The following is a 22,620-nucleotide window of genomic DNA, read 5'->3' as shown; positions in this document are numbered from 1 at the left end:
TTGAAATGGAAATTTTTAAAAGACTGAAATGTATTTCACTGTAATGTAGAATATAGAAGAAAAAAAACTTGAGGAATGCAAGTTGAAGTTCAACCATATACCTCTTACAGACTGATAAAGAAATGAAAATAGGAATTACATGCTGAATCATAACATTTATTTCCTTCCAAAAATATGTTTTCTTCATGATTTTTCTACACCATATTTTAAAAATAACAGTAATTGTTTTATATGTTTTTTTTTTCTTTTCAGGAAGAAGGTTTGATTATTGACCAGTTAAGATTAAATGAGGAGATGAAACTCAATCTTGACTGTTCTAATTCATTCAAAAATGGTGGTTCTGAAAATTGCACCCTGAAATCTGCATTAAGATTGCAAGCAATAAACCTGCCTTTGGAGAGTAAAGTGCCTGAAATTTCAGCTTTGCAGGTGCATCTGGATGAGTTCCAGAAAATTTTATGGAAAGAAAGAGAGTAAGTGCTAATCATTTTTTCCTTTAACCAAGCCTGATTTTCAAACTTATTGAAGTTAAGTCTACCAAGCAGGCCATTTGATAATGTATTTGACCTATGATTAGCCACGAAGTATTAATATTTTAAAAATGAGGTAGATGTATATTCATTTTTTGAAATTTTAAAATATTAAATATTTAATATGTAAATATTAATAACATACTACTGTACAGGCAGTGGGCCAAATAGGAAATACAACAGCAAATCAGCATGTTTCAAAACATAAGAAAAAGAAAACACAATATTCTAAAATCTGTGGGATGCAGCAAAAGCAGATGTTAGAGTGAAATTTATGCTAAATATACTTGCGTTAAGAAAAAAAGTTCAAATAAATAACATTATACCACAAGGAACTAGAAAAAAAAAAGAACTTAGCTAAAATTTAGTAGAGGAGGAAAATAACAAAGAAAATCAGAATTAAATTAAAAAGAGACCAGAATAAACAAAAACTTAACATTAAAGTAGTGATCAGTTTAAAAAATAATAATAATAATAAAATAAACAAAATTGGCAATGCTTTAACTACATTAACCAAGACAAAAGAGAGAAGACTCAAAAACCAAAATGAGAAATGGAGGAGAAAATAATACAATAGATATCCACAGAAATATAGAGTACGATGTTACCATAAACAAACTTAGGGGGAAAAAAAAAGATGATTTCTAAAAACAAACAAATTACCAAGATTGAATCATGAATCTTGAATCCAAGAAATGGGAAATCTTCTTAGACCAATAATAAGAATGAAAGTTGAATTAGGAATCAAAAATATTCCAACACAGAAAAGCCAAAGACCGCATGGTTTCATTGGTGAATTCTATCAAACATTAAAAAAAAATAATTAATGGGATGCCTGGGTGGCTCAGTTGGTTGGACAACTGCCTTCAGCTCAGGTCATGATCCCGGAGTTCCGGTTCCAGGATCGAGTCCCGCATCGGGCTCCCAGCTCCACGGGGAGTCTGCTTCTCTCTCTGACCTTCTCCTCGCTCATGCTCTCTCTCACTGTCTCTCTTTCAAATAAATAAATAAAATCTTTAAAAAAAAAAGATTTTTAAAAAAATAATTAATGACAATTTTATCAAAATCTTAAAAATAATGGAATAGAGGAAATATATTCAAAATCATTCCATGAGACCATCACTACCCTGCTACCAAAGCAGGACAGAAACAATACAAGAACAAAAAATTCTAGTTTTAGTCTATATATTTAGTCTAATATAAGCATCTCTTCAGACTTTCTTTTGATATCCATTTGCATGATGGATCCCCTCACTTTCAATCTGCAGGTGTCATTAGGTCTAAAATCAGTCTCTTATAGGTAGCATATAATTTTTTGAATCTATTCTGATACCCTGTGTCTTTTGATTGGATCATTTATTCCTTTACATTGAAAGTTATTATTTGATAGATATGTATTTTTTGCCATTTGGACCCTTTCAACAAAGATAAAAGAGTTTAAAAAGAATCAATCAGCGATGAAGAATGCAATAAATGAGATTGGCAACAGGCTTGATGCAAGGAACTACAGACTGGAAAGAGCAGAGGAATGAATTAGCGACCTAAAGACAAAATAATGGAAAATAATGAGGCAGAACAAAAGAAAGTATTATACAACATGAGAATAGATGTGAAGGATCAGTGACTCTATCAAATGTAGTAATATTCATATTATTGGAGTCCCAGAAGAAGAGAAAGAAAATGGAGCAGAAAATATATTTCTAGAAATAATAGCAGAAAATTTCCCTAATCTGAGGAAGGAAATAGTCATCCAGATCCAGGAGACACAGAGAACTCCCAAGAGAATCAATAAAAGCAGGCCAACACCAAGGCATATTGTAATTATATTTGTAAGATATAGTGATGCAAAAATATGAAAAGCAACAAGACAAAAGAAGTCCTTCACTTAGAAGGGAAAACCCATAAGCCTAGCTAGAGTTTTCTCAACAAACTTGGTGAGCCAGAAGGGAGGGCATGACATATCCAAGGGCTAAATGAGAAGAATCCACAGCCAAGAATACTCCATCCAGCAAGGCTGACATTCAGAATGTAAGGAAAGATAGTTTCCCAGGCAAAAAGAAGCTCATGACAACTAAACCAGCCCTGCAAGAAATATTAAAGGGAACTCTTGATTATAAAGGAAAGACCAAAAGACAAGAAAGGATCAGAGGAAATCTCCAGAAACAATGACAAAGAAGTCAATTTTTGAATTTTGAAGACTAATTTATAACTTGTTCATTTTTAGTTTCTGTCATTCTTTTATTATGACCTTGTTCTCATCATCTTTGGCAGATTTACCTTAATTGTGTTTGAATCAGTAATGTATATGGCTAGAATAGCCAGTGGGTTTTCTAATTTTTACATCATTAGTAGACATCAGCAAGTCAATAAAAATGAAAAATATGTTCATAAGGCACAGTTCACAATTTGTGATTTATTGATTGCAGAAAAACATGGTTTTATTCATTGATCATTTGTGAGCACTAGATTTGAGATTAAATGACCTGGATATCCTCCTTGGTTCTGACATATTCAGCTACAGGATAGTGGGTTAGCCAAGACCGTGCTGTTGTCGCCTTTGTAAAAATATGGATAGTGGTACCTCTATTCCAGTTAAATGTGTGTGTGTGTGTGTGTGTTTAATTTATTTGACAGATCACAAGTAGGCAGAGAGGCAGGCAGAGAGAGAGGGAGGAAGCAGGCTCCCTGCTGAGCACAGAGCCCGATGAGGGCCTTGATCCCGGGTCCCCGGGATCATGACCTGAGCTGAAGGCAGAGGCTTTAACCCACTGAGCCATCCAGGCACCCCTTATATGTTGTTTTATAATAAAACTTCCCACACAGTGGTTAGTGTTGAAACAACAATCACCATTTATTCTGTTCAGGAAGCTTGAGCATGGCTTTGTGTGGACAACTCATCTTTCACTACATGTGGATTCGGCTGGATGGCTCAAGGCTGGAGATGACTTGAAGGCCGGGGGCCAGAATCATCTGAAGCCTCCTGACTTTACTCTCATTTTTGAGACTATCATTTTGAAGTATCATTTGAGACATGCAGGACTATCCATGTGGCCACTTTGATTCCTTAGAGTGTAGTGGCTTGGTCGAAAGTGAACATCTTGACACAAAGAGAAATATATGGCATTTTAATGACCTTTTCTCAAAGTCATATAGCATCACTTCTGCCCTCGCCACTGAATGCTTGTGTGGATCAAACATGAATTATGTGTGGGAAGGTAACTGCTAGTGTGAATTACTCAGGATGATTTTTTTTTGTTATTTATTCATGATCACGTTAGACAATTATTAGCATTGTGTGGAAGAGTTGATACACTGTCAAATATAGTCCCCAAATCTGAAAATCATTATTTTTCTGTCTCTTTAGTTATAAGACTCTTAATGGGTAGGAAAAAATGGGAGAAATAAGTATGAATATAAATAAATATGAATATAAATATATATTATATTATGGTTTCAATTTTCCTTATTTAAATGTATTGGAAGAATGATAACATGCCCACAAACCTTTCACAGGTAGTTATAAGCCCTTTATATGCCATTCTGTATGTTAGCCAGAAATTTCTCATTAGTCCCTCTGAAATTTAGTCCCACCACTAATTCCCTTTTTCAGATGCTTTCTCTGTACCTCACCATATGAATCGATTGTGATAATGCAATCATAATACAATAGATTATAATAATATTCCTGTGTGTGGAATAAATATTTGTTATTCTACTGTCAAGTATAAATTCCAAATAGAGGTAATTGACATTAGTGGGAAGGAGAAAAAATTGAATTAATCTTTAGGCCTGTACCCATATTAAAAATTAATTTCATCTGGAATTGAAAGTTGCTGTCCAGTTCTAACCTCTGTGTTTATTTCTTGAAGGATTTACCTTTTTAGCGGTTATAGAGTTCTCTCACACCCACTCACGGTGTTACTTCCCTGACATAATGTAGTCGGACCATAGGAAGCTGCTCCTACATGTAAACTGCCTTAGGTGCCAGCTTTAATGATACACACGTGTATCTCTACACTCCCACTCAGACACACACACACACACACACATTATGTTGGACTCCCTGGCGATAAATTAACAATCCCTACAGTACGGAAATTCTCCAGTTTGCTGGGACTTCAATATAGAAATCATAGTCAGGCCAGAAAATGAGGGGGAAAGGAGACCTCTGATACGCCGTTGTCTCCTCACCCCTCTCCTTCATGAACAGGCCCGTGGGGGTTACGTGTCCGTGAGTCAGCATGTCCGTGAGTCAGCATCAGCAAGCCGTCCATGCGAGGATGGACAAAGCCTTTTTTCTATCACAAGAGAATGTTTCCCAAGGATATAGTATATGCCGTTGCAATAAATCTGTCTAACTTTTTCAAGTTTTCCTCCTGGAATCTCAGCAAGTGGATGGGCCAGAGCTGAGAACATGTGAATGTAATCTTTTCTCTGTTTGCAGCTATAGTGGGAACATTCTCTTAACTGGAGCGCAGCGATCAGCCAAGACAGCTCAGGGGATCCTTCCCACCATTGTCACTGATGAGAACCTCCTTATCAGAGACAATGCACTTTATCGTATTATTTGCATTCTGAGCACGATTCAGTTTTATGAAAATAATCAGCGAGTATCTAGAAGTTCCTCATGTGTTAGAATTTGTACATTTTTGATCTCTCAGATGAAGACTTCCCAGGTGGAAAAGGTGAGGTGAGAAGGGGATCTGATCCTCCTCGAGAGAGAGCGAGGTGGAAGTAGACATTGAGGGAGAGGAACTTTGGCGACGTCAGATCGTAAATAAAGGTGACGACGAGGTAAAATATTTTACCGTTTAGAACCAGTTCTCAAATTAAACTGCAGATGGCACCTGTATCCCTTAGAAAATGTTTGCTGTGTGTCATTTCAGCACAGCTTCCGTCCTCCGCTCTCAGGTTTACTTCTTGGTTTATTTTCTATAGCAGAAAGGTAAAATGCTTCAATTATTTCGCTTTGCTTCATTAAATGGTGTGTTTTTGCCTCAATAAAATGAGACTTAAAATCTTGAGAATTCCTCAGTGAACACAACAGATTGGCATGCAAGTCTAGTTCATACTATTTAGTGTAATATTTTTAAAGACTAGACAGGCCTACTTACTTATTCATTATTACTAACAGGGTATGCGGTAAACCTTTGCCTTTTTAATAAAGTGATTTATGGCTTGTATTCCTTTATACATATGCATTTATTTTTCTAGCTTCATTGAAGTATAACTGAGAAACAAAATTTGTGTATATTTAAGTTGTACAACAGGATGGGTTTGGGGAGGGTTTTCTTTTTCTATTTTAATTCCAGTTAACATGCAGCATCAGGGCAGTCACGGCTGTTATAGGATATAGTGACTCAGCAGTTTCATATGTCACCTGTGCCATCCCGACAAGCACCCGTGATGTTTTGGTAGCACTATGAAATGATCACCACAATCCCGCTAGTTAATACATCTATCACGTACCGCCGTTAATAATTTGTGTGTGTGGTGAGACCGCTTGCGATCTACCCTCTGGGCAAGTCTCTGGTGTACAACACGCTATCGTTAGCTCCAGTCCCTGCGCCGCACATTAGATTCCCAGAACCTACTCCGTAAGTACGTGTGAGAGTTTGTGCCCTTTGACTGACGTCTTCTAACTCTCCCCACTTGCCAGCCCCTGGCGCTCACCATTCTACTCTCTCTCAGTGTGAGTTCAACTTGTTAAGATTGTGTGTATAAATGAAAGGGTATAGTATCGTCATTCTGTGTCCGGCTTATTTCACTTAGTGGAACGTCCTACCTATGTACATGCACACGCCCCCCTCACATTCTCTGTATCTTGCATGTGTAGATGGACAATCAGATTGCTTCTGGATCTTGGCTTTGGTGAATAATGCTGCAGTGAACGCCAAAGTCTGTTCGAGGTACTGATTTCCTGTCCTTGGTTGTATACCTAGAAATGGGATTGCTAGATCATATGACAGTCCTATTTTTAATTTTTTGAGGAACCTGCATATCTTTTTCCATAGTGGCTACACCGATTTACATTCTCCTCAACAATGGCATTTTAACCACACGCTTAGCCTCACTTGTTACTGCTTGTCTTTTTGATAACAGCCGTTCTAAGGTGGTGAGGTGGTACCTCACTGCGGTTTTGGTTTGCTTTTCCTTGATGATGGGTTATGTTAAGCATCTATTCATTTACTTGGCCATTTGTATGTCTTCTTGGAAAACTGTCCACTCTGCCTTGCTCATTCTTTGTTTTGGTTTGTTTGGGGGCGTTTTTGTTTTGTTTTGTTTTTGCTTTTGAGCTGTGTGAGTTCCTTATATAATTTGGACATTAACCTTTTATCAGATACACGGTTTCCAAATATTTTCTCCATTCCGTCGGTTGCCTTTTCATTTTGTTGATTATTTCTTTTCCTGGGCAGAAGCTTCTTAGCTTGATGTACTTCCACTTATTTATGTTTGCTTTTGGTGCCAAATCCAAAAAAGCATTGCCAAATACCAATATCCAGGAATTTTTCCCTTAAGTTTTCTTCTACAAGTTTTAGAGTTTCAGTCTTATATTTAATCCATTTCAAGTCACTTTTTGTGTACTTCTGCAGTTGTTTTTCACTCTCTGGTATCTTTTTTGTTTGGGCAGTCCCCTACCGAGGGAGATGGACTCTCTTTCTCTGCATAGACTACACAATTGCTAGTAAGTCTCAACGTGAGTTTCCCTGGTAGTTCAGGAGCGGAAACTTGACATAGGAGCATCTCTTCAGGGGAGGCACCCAGACCTTATAGCAGAAGCTAATGCCCCAAGAAGCAGTGAGCACCCAGAATGCATTGCAGTGAGGAGAAAGGCTGTGGCAGTAGCTACATCTTGATCCCAGAGGCAGCAGTGGGCTCTGGTCTCTAGTGACACTCTCGCCAAGTCTGGAGTTGGTGGGGTGGAGGCCATGCTGTGCTGTCTGTCCCTAAATGGTGGTGGCCGCATTGAAATGCTGATGGGAAGATAGCTGTGGCATCCTCTTTGGTACCCCTGACTCTGCACATTCCCCATTTGCTTCTCTGGATCTCCTCAGAATCACCTCAAAAAGATTCTTTGAGCTATTAATATCCTTTACTACTTAAATTGGCTAATTTGAAATATTTACTTGTCAGACACACAATTGATAACCAAGAAAGTGCATAGGCAACAGGCAGTGGGGTCTTCATAGGATCAGCTCTGTGGCATCAGAGTAGTCCTTTGTTCCCGGCGGGATCGCCTCCGGATCCAGTCTGGATCAGTCTCTGATCGTTCCAGACATCTCTTATCTTTACAGTCATCTATAAATTCATCTCTTTTCTAATTAAATTAACTATATATGGCTTTGGCTCTTTGCTGAAAGATGCTGCAAATGCTCAAAGTTGTAATTGTAACTACTTGGGAATAGAATTCCAAAATGACAAACACTGCTGATTAAAAACACATTTATAAACTTCTTTTTATTCTTTATATTTTGATACTAACTCTATAATTTGAACTAATAGAAAAATTGGTATCTAGATGTTATTACAAGTTAATTTGTTTTTGTCTGGCAAAAGCATTTGACATTAATAGACCTTTAAGAAAATACTTATTAGATATTTTACAATGAAACAGTTCAAAAATGATTAATTCTATCCCCAAATATTTATGTTTCAGAAATTTTCATCCCTGAAAAATATTTTGGTTTATTTTCCTGTCTATATATATATGTCCAAATTTTATCATCAATTTTTTAAAAAGATTTTATTTATTTAATTTCAGAGAGAGAGTGAGAGAGGGAACACAAGCAGCGGGGGTGGGAGAGGGAGAAACAGTCTTCCCGCTGAGCAGGGAGCCTGATGCAGGGCTTGGATTTCAGGACCCTGGGATCATGACCCGAGCTTAAGGCAGATGCTTAACAACTGAGCCACCAAGGTACCCCTTTATCTTCAATTATTATGGGATTGTGATAGTTAAGAAAGTATCAAAAGATTACATAGAAATACAATTATATCTTTCCATAAAAATAATTTTGGTTCACACCTTATCTTTTAGTTCTGCAAATGTTAAATATTTTAGCAATTAGATCTTTAAAAGTTCATATCATCATATTAAAAATACTTCATTTTTTCTGGACCTTGTTATTTTTTAAAAGAAGTGCATAAAATATGCAATACTCTTTAGAGTAAAATGAGTTTTTTTCTGTCACCTTGTTGTAGTTCAAGTGATATGATGATAATTTAAATTTCAGTTATAAATTTACCTGTAAAATTAATCAGTTTTGAAAATCCCTCCAAAATATAGAATGAATTGATTGGGCCAGAAATTAAGAATTTAAAGAGTGCCCTCTTCTGCATAAATTTAAGTGTGCAATGTTCTTATGTCCTCAATGCTTGCCTGCATAGAGTCACAAAATTTTTTTCATGAAGCCATACTAAAAATAAAAATAGCCAAGCATCACATTACCACTAAATATGTGTTTATGAATTGCCTGTCCTTTCATTTCTCTGACTAAATTTTACCATTTTATGTAATAAAAGTACATAATTTAATTTCAGTAAACTAATAAATATTAGTTATTTCACTTAAGATTGCATTAAGAGATAATACTCTATTTTAAACATTATTAATTTGCCTTAAATAAGGAATAGGAATCCATTTCATTTTAATACAGTTGGGCAAAATTCTATTATTTTCATTTCATGAACTGGCTTTGACTGTTCTAAGTCTAGGTGTAATTTAGATGTAATTATATCTTTAGAATACACCTATGTTTCTCTATAACTAAGATTAAAAGTTTAATTAATACATAGTTTGAAGTGGTCTTCTTGAGCCTCTTATAAAATTCTTGAAAGAATATTTACCTCAGTACTTTTTGATGACATTTTTTGAGAATTAACATTTATTCTACAGTAATAAGAAATCATTTTATCTTAATATGAGTTTTTTGCTAACATTATCATTTGATTTATTAGTGTTATAATAAAAAACTCAGAGTGATTTCTGAACATGTATGACCTTGAATTTGGAAATTTTGATATGTAGACTTTTCTCAAGTAAATTTTTATATTATTTTACTGATAAATTTTGAGAAAATTTATCATTGTGTGCTTATTACACAAATGTAGTTAATTAATATCCTTTAATGAAGTGAATTTATTAATTTACTGTATTCCTTTTCCTTTTTAAAATTTTCAATCCCTGACAGAAAAAACATTCTCATGTTCTTCTCATGCAACTCTAGTAAATTAAAATTCTAAATATGGTGATTTTTAAACATTCCAATGAAGTTATAAACTTAGCGAAATTTTCTTATATTTTGAAACAAATTTACAAGTCTAAGTCAATACTCAGTTTCTTTTAATATTCAAATATGCCTAATCATCCAAAAACCTTATTATCCAAATGCCAAATATAGAACATATTTTAATGTACAGTGATTTTTACATGTTCCCTTTAAGTGTGACACCAAATATTAGTATTTGGCAGTTTGTTCATTATTTCTATACCAAATCCCCTTCTTGAAATCCCAAACATAGTCACTAAGAATAAAAATAATATCTTGGGGGGCATCTGGGTGGCTCAGTCATTAAGAGTTTGCCTTCAGCTCAGGTTATGATCCCGGGGTCCTGGGATCAGCCCCGCATTAGGATCCCTGCATAGCGGGAAGCCTGCTTCTCCCTCTCCCACTCGCCTGCTTGTGTTCTCTCTCTCTCTCTGTCAAATAAATAAATAAAATCTTAAAATAAATAAATAAATAAAATCTTTTATTTTAAGTTATATAAATTATTTTAAGTAAGTAAGTTGGGGTCATTAGCTGGCTGGGTCTGCTTATCTACCAGGATTTTGGACTGAGGTTGTTAATCTGTAGTTGTGGACATTCATAGGCAGTATTCATAGGACATACTTTTATATCAAGCCCTTTTGTTTGTTAGTTTTAATATGTTTGCTGTTAATAAGGCATTTAAAATTATAGTCATAAATGGTGCTGGTGTTTTTGCATCCTGAGTCTTCTGTGCTTAAACCCTAACATTCTCACATGTTCTCTTCAGTTCTATGGCCTTGGTTCATGCAAATATACTTATATAACTTTTTAATAAGATGTTTAGCCATTGATTGAATTAAATTAATGTATATATGACCTAATTCTATTTTAAATTATTTTCATAGTATTACTAACTGGAGGATTCATATTTCTCATAAATATGTAAATGACATTCTGTTTTGATTCTGGATACATCTTCTAGATCTGTGAATATGTTTCTAAGATCCTTCTAATGACATTAAACTAAAATAGAGCCAAGTGTGTGTATTAGTTAATTATAATTAAAATAAGGTTTAACTAACAGCCACAGAATCTCAGTGGTATACAACAATGAGACTTTACTCAGCTGGACTCTGTGAGCCAACTAAATGCTGACTGATCTAGACTGGACTCTGCAGGAAAGACTGGTTATGATCCCGTCTCTCATACTCCCATGGGGAGCAGTGAGTCTGCATTGCTACATACTTCTCTTTGCTATGGTCAAAATACAAGGTAAAACCAGTTGCATAAACACTTTGAAGGCTCAGACTCATGGTGCCCACTAGCATTCCACTGGTGATGTCAGGCACCTTTTCCATTTTCCAAAACACTGCAAGTTATGATTTCCTCATTACTTACCATCATCACCCTTTTCCCAGCTGCTTATGTTTTATCACCATTTTTTCCTGTAGCATCCCCCTTTTAAGTATCATTTTCTATGTCAGTTATCTTTTGCGGCAGGAAAAACACAAAAGAAACACCACACACACACACACACACACACACACACACACCATGAAATTCAGTGGCCCTAAAACAATGATTTATTTTAGCCTATATGGATACAAAAGAAGGAGAGCCAGATCAGCTTGTTGCCGTAGTAAGGTTGGGCTCAGATCAACTTTATGTTTTTATTTGGGGACAGCAACTCCTTGGGGAAATTTTCACAGTGATGGCTGAGACGTAAGAGAAGAAGCCCAACCACACAGATTCTTTACAAACGTCTGGGTCTGTCATATCTGCTAATATCCCATTGTCAAAGCCTAGAAACAAGGATTGGGGAAAGCAACTCTGTCCATTGAGGTAGAGAAAAGAGATTGAGCATTTTTTAACACTAATCTGGTGCACCACACACAGATGAAGATTGGCCATCTGCAAGGGTCGGTATATGCTAATTACCACCAGAAGTAAACAATTATTTTCAGTGAGTCACTCTGACGGACATATGGCCATACAAAAAAAGTTAATAATTGAGATATTAACAGACCAGACTTCAATCCTAACTTGTCATTTGTTGTACAAATGGATAAATTAATTTCAATTATTTTAAATAAAGATGCCAGTGAAATTGCTTCATTAAAACAAAATTGCAAATATTTTTTAAAAAGTATTTTTATATCTCCAGTAAATTATTTCTTAAATTACTTTGTGGAGTCCTTGGCATTCTCTTTCATATCAAAGGATTCTTTATTCATATATAGTCAGAATATGAAGTTGGATAAAAGCCATGTTAAAATTAGATATATTTATATATCCTCCTATATAAGAAAACAATATGAATAAGAGAATGAGAGAAATAAATGAAAAATACCGGAGAAAGCAGGCAGAAAGTCAAATATTTTGATACTAGCAAAGCCAAATTAAATATGTTTAACTTACTCTAATGCTAATTGTTAGAATAACAAATTAAACCAAGTTTTATTCAATATTGATAATTTTTAATAAGCTAGAAAAGTTTTCCTGTGATTACAATGGCCATATACAAGTATAAAAACAAGGAAATTAGGAAATCAAATATTGAATGTGTTCCTATAATTATTTTTAAATTTTAAGTCTATCTTATTTTTAATTCTTTACTTAGAATGCGCTCCTCTTTGGAGAAAGAAATAGAACGACTGGAGTCAGCTTTGTCTGTATGGAAATGGAAATATGAAGAACTGAAAGAATCAAAGCCAAAAAATCTGAAAGAGGTATGGAGGCACACAACGTAAAGGGAAAATGCAACTGACTGTTGTCTTGTTCGGATGGGTTACCTACTGGGCAGAAAGCTCCATAGATGAGGAAAAGTTAAAAAATTTAATTTCTTCCATAAAAGGGGTATTTTCACTCCCATGTCCATGTGAACTCAGGCAAACTCAACCCATAGGGAATCTTTCTCTAAAAACACATATTTTTTTTTAACTTTTTAAAAATTTTATTTATTTATTTATTTTTTTTTCCCAATTTATTTATTTTCAGAAAAACAGTATTCATTATTTTTTCACCACACCCAGTGCTCCATGCAAGCCGTGCCCTCTATAATACCCACCACCTGGTACCCCAACCTCCCACCCCCCCGCCACTTCAAACCCCTCAGACTGTTTTTCAGAGTCCATAGTCTCTAAAAACACAAATTTTGAATGATCTCTGTGACACCATTAACTATCCATTCCAGGCACGCGTAAGGGGACTGCTAAGGAGGTCATTATATCGCAGCACTTGCAGTAAACAATGTTTCATGTAGCAGTCTGAAAATACCACTAGGTCTCTAGTGCACCTAGGTTCTTTTTGTATTGGCTTTATGGGTTACTCAGGATCAGGCACTTGCCTTTAAAATTTTCCTTTGCATTTTCATCGCTAAAATGCTGTCTGAATCTTTCCCATCTCAATGATTTATTAATATTCATTGTTAAAACAATATTAATTGCCCATCTTGTGTATACCAAAGCATCGTTCCAGGTAAGCAGGTGGGGTAGAATAATGAGCAAAGAAAAGAAAAAGCCTGACAAAATGATGACAAGCCAAAGGCTTCAAATGAGTCTTCATTTATTTGGGCGTGTATATATGTGTGTTTATATTAATTATATATTATACATTATATATTATATGTATATACACACATGTGTATCTATGTATACAAAGCGTGTATATGCTGCCAGCTGTCTAGAGAAGGTGAGTATCTAAATTCTGTATGTAATTGTGCCTCAATCAGAAGCGTTATTCCATCTGTTGTTAAAAAAAAAGTGGAAAGCAATATTTCTCTTTGTGAAATCCCATATTAATGTTGCTTCAGGTTTGTTTCCAGCAAGTGGTGAAGTTTAGAGTCAATAACGAAGTTCGCTGAAATCCCATGAGGAACCTTAGTTGCCAGCATACACCTGCCTTCCCAGTCCCTCGCAGGCGTCCTGACGTCCGCGGAGGACGGTGACGGTCGTGCCCTGGCTCTGAGATGGCCAGCTCTGTTAACGCAGGGGACCCCTGAGATTTCACATGACGGAGAGCTTTTCCTAATACTATTAAGCAAATATCTCCTGCTTAAAAATCATTTATTAACGAAAAGTAATCTCAGTGAGAGCCACAGGCCGTTAGTTTGAGAACATCTCTCAATGAGGGGTAAATTAAACAATTAAAGCTAACAAGCCACGTCAGGTTTACCTCTCCTTTGTAGATTCGCGTTAGATTGTCAGAGTTGTTTTGTTTTAGCTCAAGCTTGAGGTATATTTATACACAATGTGTGTGTGTGTACACATACACCTGCATTTATGTATGGGTTCATGGTACTTACATTCACAGGCACCTGACTGAACTGATGTGAACAAGGACAGTAAATTATTGTTATACAGGAAAAATAGTTCAGAATACAAAAATCATTTACATTTAGAGTGTATGTGTATTTGCCCTTATAATATATTGGGCTCTAAATTTGAGAAAGCTAGTATTGATGGTAGAATGGGTTTTAATTTTAATTTTAAAATAAATGTGCATTTACTATCGTTTGCCACTAGTGGACAGTGCAGACTTGATAACGTTAGTTTCTTAATGCTTTTTATTCAAGCAATTTAACATTTATTTAGCAAATGTTTTTGAAAAGGGGCATGATTTTGAGTTGGTTTACAAAAGTATATGTATATTTTACAATGTTTAATGCTTTATATTCAGAGATGACATTTTGGACATTAAGTGGGAACAAGTCGACTTTAGCAAAGCTTTATAGATAAAAAAATAAAACCAATGTATTTTATTTTACAGTATAAAATGGGCTTACATTTTAATGTAAAAAAAACCATACAATTACAATTTAATGTAAAAAACCCATACAGAAATATATATTAGTACATATGTAACCCTTTTATTAGATAAAATTATAGGGATTTTGGAACAGGGAAAACCTCAACATTGTCGTGAGAAACTTGTTCAACTATTTAAACTTTGAGCACATGTTTCAGTTCAGGGAACTACAAATTTGAACATTGAGTGGAAGTGACAATGAATAAAAAAAAGTTTTATAGTAGATGATGTAAAGTTCATTTTAACAGAGATAAAGAAAAACGTTGTTTGAATTATTTATATGAGATTACTTTTTAAAATCTCTCAACCCACTGCAAATATCATTCTCAATGGAGAAAAACTGAAAGCTTTTCCACTAAGGTCAGGAACACGGCAGGGATGTCCATTATCACCACTGCTATTCAACATAGTACTAGAAGTCCTAGCCTCAGCAATCAGAAATTAAAGGCATCCAAATCGGCAAAGAAGAAGTCAAATTATCACTCTTCGCAGATGATATGATACTCTATGTGGAAAACCCAAAAGACTCCACACCAAAACTGCTAGAACTTATACAGGAATTCAGTAGTCAGGATATAAGATCAATGCACAGAAATCAGTTGCATTTCTCTACACCAACAACAAGACAGAAGAAAGAGAAATTAAGGAGTCAATCCCATTTACAATTGCACCCCAAACCATAAGATACCTAGGAATAAACCTAACCAAAGAGGCTAAGAATCTATACTCAGAAAACTATAAAGTACTCATGAAAGAAATTGAGGAAGACACAAAGAAATGGAAAAATGTTCCATGCTCCTGGATTGGAAGAATAAATATTGTGAAAATGTCTATGCTACCTAAAGCAATCTACACATTTAATGAAATTCCTATCAAAGTACCATCCATCTTTTTCAAAGAAATGGAACGAATAATTTTAAAATTTATATGGAACCAGAAAAGACCTCGAATAGCCAAAGGGATATTGAAAAACAAAGCCAAAGTTGGTGGCATCACAATTCCGGACTTCAAGCTTTATTACAAAGCTGTCATCATCAAGACAGCATGGTACTGGCACAAAAACAGACACATAGACCAATGGATCAGAATAGAGAGCCCAGAAATAGACCCTCAACTCTATGGTCAACTAATCTTCGACAAAGCAGGAAAGAATGTCCAATGGAAAAAAGACAGCCTCTTCAATAAATGGTGTTGGGAAAATTGGACAGCCACGTGCAGAAAAATGAAATTGGACCATTTCCTTACACCACACACAAAAATAGATTCAAAATGGATTAAGGACCTCAATGTGAGAAAGGAATCCATCAAAATCCTTGAGGAGAACACAGGCAGCAACCTCTTCGACCTCAGCCGCAGCAACATCTTCCTAGGAACATCGCCAAAGGCAAGGGAAGCAAGGGCAAAAATGAACTTTTGGGATTTCATCAAAATCAAAAGCTTTTTTTTTTTTTCTACTCCCTAAAACTGGAAGCCTTTTTGAAGAGATGTGGTATGCCCATATGTTTAAATTATTTTAAAAAATATTGTGGAATATTTGAAAATATTTAAAAACTGAATAAAAATATGTTGTCACTTAATTTTTATGTATACTTTGTTTAATTGTTTTATAATAGATTAGACCAAGAAGAATTTTATGGTACATTTAGAAATGGTGTTGCAGAGTAATTATAAGTGTAAAATATTCAAAGTTTCTGTTCAGTTGAATGGCAGTCTAGAAATGTGTCATGATGTATACTTCGTGTGAATACTTTGGGACTTCATGTAAATACTCCTTTTTACTCCAGTCCTCAAAAATTATGGTAAATGACCTTCATTTTACTGTAATTCTTCATCTATAAAAACCTCTTGAATACAAGTGTAACTCCGTTTCAGATGCCTGAAACTGTTACAAGCAAATATATGCCTGGCTAGGAACTGCTGATATAAAGATTAGCAATTTTTAGAGATGGAAACCCATGTGCTTAATAGACCAGGGTTTTTAAAAATGTATTTGAAAATCTGGCCTCTTTAGAGGAAAATTATTCTTAAATCACTGACATTTAGTGAAGAGTAAATGTAAGAACTTAATTGTAAAATCTAATACGTATTTAAAATGCAACCAAGACAATGAGTGGTAGAAATGATTATATTCCACATGCTGTACCCGTGCTGAATTTAATACTTATTCAGCTTTTCCTTTGCACATCTGTAAGTATTGATTTGGAACTAGATTATGAATTCCAATTTTTTGAAATGGTCATTTTCATGAAATCTCATGATTTAGAGAATCAAATATTCATGGAAGTAATATTGGTTACAAACAATTATGGTACTTCTGCTTTAACAATAAATGACTCTGATTCTTTCCATAATGGAAGAGATCTTACCATATGTGGAGAATACTGCTAACATTTTAAAATTGGTCTCAAACTGAAAAATGAAGTATAATTTGTCTTTGACAATCTTGTACTTTTACTGGTATTATTTTAAGGATTTTTATCGAGGAGTCTTCTCTCTTTTCGTGATAATAACAATGTTTCTAGTAATTTATAATTTACAATATTTTTCTATAAATATTTATGTTAAATATTTACAGACACAGGCTTTGTGAGACTATATATGTCAGTAAGGGCTGTCAATAAAGCCTTCTCTGAAATACTTCAAAACATCTTTCTGATTTTGGGGAAATAGAAGGTTAGAATTAGGATTATATGTAGCTAAAATTCTACACTAACACCATTAATTTTTCAGAAATAAGATTTTTTCTAAATTTTTGTTTTTTAAATATTTTACTTGAAGTTTGGTTGCAAATACATTCACTTCTTAAAAGATTATGCCAGTGGACACTTAGGTTACTTCCATAATTTGGTGATTGTAAATAATGCTGCAAGAGATGTAAGGCTGTATATATCTTTGTGAATTAGTATTTCATTTTGGGGGGATAAATATCCAGTAATGTAATTATTGTGTCATACAGTATTTTTATTTTTAATTTTTTTGGGGGAAACTCCATACTGTTTTCCATAGTGCCTGTCCCAAATTACATTTCCACCAACAGTGCACGAGGGTTCCTTTTCCCCCGCATCCTTGCCAACTCTTGTTATTTCTTGTCTTTTTTATTTTAACTGGTGTGAGGTATATCTCATTGTGGCTTTGATTTGCATTTTCCTGGTGATGAGTGATATAGAGCATCATTTCATGCGTCCGTTGGCCATCTATAAGTCGTCTTTGGAGAAATGTCTGTTTATGTTTTCTGACCATTTTTGGTTGGATTATTTGGGGTTTTTTTCAGTGTTGATTGTATGAGTTCTTTATTTTGGATAGTAAGTCTTTATCAGATATGTTGTTTGCAAACATCTTCTCCCATTCAGGAGGTTGTCTTTTAGTTTTGTTGATTGTTTCGTTTGCTGTGCAGAAGCTTTTTATTTTGATGTAGTCCCAATAGTTTATTTTTGCTTTTCTTTCCCTTGCCAATATGGAAGCTCTTCTGCACACATAAGGAAAGTGTCCTCGATGATACTTAATTGAAATAGGTGGATGGTGGAGTGTTATTACTGCCGTGAGCTCAAAACTTATTTGAAAATTGTCTGATTTTGATATTTTTGTGACTTAAAGAAATTGCGCCATAGAAATGACCCAAATCGTTAATATATCTTCTGAATTCTAACTGTAAACTGTAGCTCCTATTATTGCGTTCTGTCTCTGGCACTTTCCCGGTCACGACCGTCACATCTCCAGCTTCGCTCCCTCCTGCCGGGTCTCTAATCCATCACTGCTGACCTTTTTATTTTTCCATCCAGCCACCAGAGTGATATTTCTACAAACAAAACTGGATCGTATTACAACCTTGTTTCAAACACTTGAGTGACTTCCCTTTTACTTAGAGTGTAGCTGCCCTCCAAGGACCTGGAAGTCTAAGGAAATCTAATTCCACCTGACGAAACCACCAGGTGTTGATGATTCAAAGGATGCCTGATAATGATACCACTCTTTTCTATCCTCAGCGGCTCTAAGGAGCAGTGCCTCAAATTTCAGTAGGTAGGACCCAGTAGAGGATAATTTCTGACTCACATATACCCCCTTCACGTGTTTGGAGGGTAGACTTCTCTTTCTGCGCAGTGACCCTGTGCCCTGGGCTCTCAGAGGTCATGCAGCTGACACTGCATCTGGTCAAGATTAGAAAGAAAGAGAATGGGATTCATGTGGGGATGCTTTGTGCTCTAGCCTTGGGGGTGATGTACCTTATTTCCACTTATAACCCACAGGCAAGAATCCATTTGCATAGTGACACCGAATTGTAAGGAATGTTGGGAAGTGTATTCAAGCTGTATACTTAGAAAGAAAGAGAAAATGAATTTTGTAACCATCTAACCAGTTTCTGCTGCAGGAATCAATATATTACATAATTAGTAATATTAACTGATAAATATGTTATTAATAAATATATTTAATATATTGCCTTAATTGTTACTGATAAGACTTATATTTAAGGAAAAGTGAGCTTCCTAATCCTAAAATCCATATTAAAAAGCTTGACTTCTATCCCCACAGATGAACCGGACTGGTGAAAGCTATTTTTCATGTGAGACCTTTTCACTCTTCATCCTTTGTGTTTGAGAAAGATTATGGAAGGTGTATTTCTTGCAGATCTCTCTTACCCAAAGAATGGGAGAGGAAGGAGTAGAGCTACAGGTGACCAGTTTTTCCTTTAAATTAACCAGTGAAATAACTTCTCCTCCTCCTGGGAACAAAAGAGTAACAGATGGACGGACACGTGGAGTTGCCTTACTTTTTAAGTATCTCTTACTTTAAGTAGAGATAGAAGCTCCCCTCCCTTTTTCTACTTACCAGAGTCTACAAGATTTCATTTCATTTTATTTTTTGAAATCAACTGCTGGATATGTGTTCCTGTGCTGGCTGGGGGGGTTGATCCTGCGTACCAGGGGAAATTTGGACTGGCACTCCCCCGTGCAGCTGAGGAAGGTTGTGTCAGGAATGCAGGCGATCCCTGTGATTATGGTTGATGGAAAACTACAACAATCCAATGCACGCAGGATTTCTAATGGCCCTGAGACTTGAGCAGTGAAGGTTTGGGTCATCCTACCGGGTGATGAGTCCTGACCACCTAGGTGCTCGCTGAAGACAAAGGGAACACAGAGTGAATGGTTGAAGGAGCTACAACCAGGTGACCAGTGATAGAAATGAGGACAGAAGTGTCTTGAGTGTTTGTTCCTTATTTTGTTTTAAGTACGCCTGCCTCTCTCCCCGTCCCTCTGTCTGCCAGCAGCAGCAGCCAACAATGCATATCTTTTTATATCTTTTTCTTTCCTCTCTGATTCCCTGTCATTAACATAAGATGTATTGCTTTTATGTCAGTATTTAAGCATTATTAATTTAACTTCAAAGTATTTAAGTTAAGGATATCAGAAGAGTAAACATTACCCAAGGACTTTACTGCCTCTTCTGGAGAAGAATTAGTACATTTTCAGTTCTATGCAGAAAAGTTTTATCATGTTAGATAGAATTAAGACCTTGTTTTTGTCTTAATGAGAAGACTAAGTGTGGTTGTAAAAGATGCATATGGATGCCAGATTGACACATTGTGTACTTGAGATGGTTAATTCCATCTCCTTCTGCCCGGAACATCACCACAGCTGGTTCTTGGGCTCTCAGACTTGGACTGGGGATTATAACTTTGGCTCCCAATTCTCAGGTCTTTGGGCTTGTACTAGAATTTACATTACTGGCTCTCTTGGTTTTCCAGTGTACAGACTGCAGATCCCGGAACCTCTTGGTCTCCATAATGACATGAGTCAGTTCCTGTAATAACTGTATCTCTTTCTCTGTGTCTTCTCTGTGTGTGTCTTTATATTTATACTCTTTATATTTATATTCTTTTTCTTTGGAGAACCTTCACTGGTACCTTTTGGCCCATGCTGTTTTCTCGGTCTAGAACAGTCACACAAAATGCTTTTGCCTCCTCCTGGCCAGTCACATCTTATCATTAACCTCAGTTTCCATATGCTTTATAAAGAGGAATGGTTTCAGCCCACAAAATGCTTCCTTTACTATTTCACTTCAGAGAAATGTACAAGATTTTAAAAGACCATCTCAAAACGTGTAGTTATTTTTGTGTTTCCTTCGAACTGTCAGCTTCCTGACAATATATGTCACGTCTGCTTTATTCATCTCCCTCCAGGCAGTGCTGAACCAATGGTATTATAATTTGTGGTGACCAACCCTTTTATTCTCTGGCTCTATATGCTTCTATTTCTGAATGACCACTGCAGCTATAGTGTAAGGAGGGTAGTGGAAATCCTAGACTTGTCTTTTATTGGCCTGATGAGGCTACTGTTCTCTTTTACTGAGGATTTTAGATTTTCCTGGGCATTGGAGTGAACCTTCACCCCTAACAGCCTATCTGTCATGAAAATCTCTTCAGTTTGTTCTTTGCAAGACATAAATTAGCTTATCAGGCCAAGGAATGAGGCTGATAAAATACCGTGTTAGAATTCTATAAATGTATAAGAACAATGAAGCATTATGGGACACGAGTTTGCCAATGTAAGTGCCTTCAAGACCTTTTTAAACAAACCTAATTAAGAATAATATAAGCACTATATTACATAAGTCAGAATTAATAGAACTACTAGTGGATAATTTATAGACATTGCCAAGGTAACGCTCAGAACACCGTGATGACTTACTTAACTCAAAGGCTATTATAAGAATTATAAAAGAAAATTAGGCTATTCAGAAACCACTTTGCTTGTGGATATAAAGATATAGATGGTATAGATATACCTGAAGCTAGGTATAAAGAAAAAGGTTGAAATCACATGTTTTAACATCTATTTAAGTTCAACAATACCATTTTAAAAATTAAAACCTAACACAAAGGAATCCATTGATATTTAATTATAGAAACTAATAATTTGAGCATAATGATAAAAGTAGGTCAAAAAGGAAAAAAAAAAAAAAAACCTCCTGCCACTAAGAGGTAACTCCACCTGCCTGATTGTCTTCCAGCGAGGATATTAGTTTTTTTCTTGATTTCAAACTTGAACTGAAACATCAGCTCTTCCTGGATCTCAAGCCTGTGCAACTCAGACTGGACCTCTACCAAGGGCCGCTCTGGTTCTTAGGTCTTTAACTTGGCCTGGAACTTTCTCCACTGGCTCTCCTTGGTCTCATCAGCTTTCTGCCAACTGCAGAAATTAGGGACTTGTCAGCCTCCATAAATCATGTGAGCCAGTTCCTTATGATAAGTATCTTTATGGGAAAAAGTAAAATTTAAAAATATACAGAAAGATTACAATGTAATATAAATCAAAATAAGGATGATATATATCTTCTATTTGTCTGTCTGCCTGATGAACTCTGACTAATAGTCCAGCCTTACTGAAGAACCTGCAGCTCAACCAGATCTGTTCATTGCAAGTCCTGGTTTCTTTCCATCTGATGATCTGATACATGCAACTGAAAAAGTTACATGTATTCCTAGTTGGTAATATAAATTATGAAATGGAATGTATACTTTACTTTCCTTATTTTTCATAATGACTGGTAGATTGAAACAAAAGTAATTTCTTTATGTATTGTAGAGAAAATACTGTACTAAAAGAAAGATATTTGTTATTTGGTGATTTAGTGTTTTGAACTACATACACTACTTTGAGATCTTAAGTGGAGAATGAACATGGTTCCTTCTCTGCAAAGACCACTGTACAGACAAGCTGAAGAAGTTTCAGTTCCATGTCCCTGACATGGACCCCTTCCTGGACCTCGGCAGCCATACTAGCAAGACATATTTGCAAAAGATGTGTAATTTGCAAAAATAAGATAATTGGTACACACTTGTTTAAACCTCTCCCTCTTTCCACTTTGAATTTTCCCCCAACACTCTTGTCCTCTTCTGTCTTGGACATGAAGTAGCCATAGAAATATTTGGGGTCTTACCAAGTTGAAATTGAATTGAGGATACACAAAGTTTGTATCCAGTGGAATATATTTTTGGAAGTGTTTGTCTTGTATACCTAGTCAGTATGGAAGTTCTCTCC

At 35.6% G+C, this 22,620-nt stretch overlaps 1 protein-coding gene across 4 annotated transcripts in view; it reads left to right on the top strand.

Moving 5' to 3' along the window:
* Nucleotides 1-22,620, top strand: part of CCDC102B (coiled-coil domain containing 102B) — a 189,537-nt gene that overhangs the window by 97,014 nt on the left and 69,903 nt on the right. For all 4 annotated transcript variants that reach the window (XM_044242831.1, XM_044242830.1, XM_044242832.1 and 1 more), the window contains 2 exons: nucleotides 253-473; nucleotides 12,396-12,504. In XM_044242831.1, coding sequence (XP_044098766.1) covers nucleotides 253-473; nucleotides 12,396-12,504 — 330 coding nt within the window. The remainder of the gene's footprint in view (nucleotides 1-252; nucleotides 474-12,395; nucleotides 12,505-22,620) is intronic.

The sequence above is a fragment of the Neovison vison genome, chromosome 3, assembly GCF_020171115.1.
Source record: "Neovison vison isolate M4711 chromosome 3, ASM_NN_V1, whole genome shotgun sequence".
Lineage (NCBI taxonomy): Eukaryota > Metazoa > Chordata > Mammalia > Carnivora > Mustelidae > Neogale > Neogale vison.
This window is presented reverse-complemented; position numbering and strand designations above follow the sequence as displayed.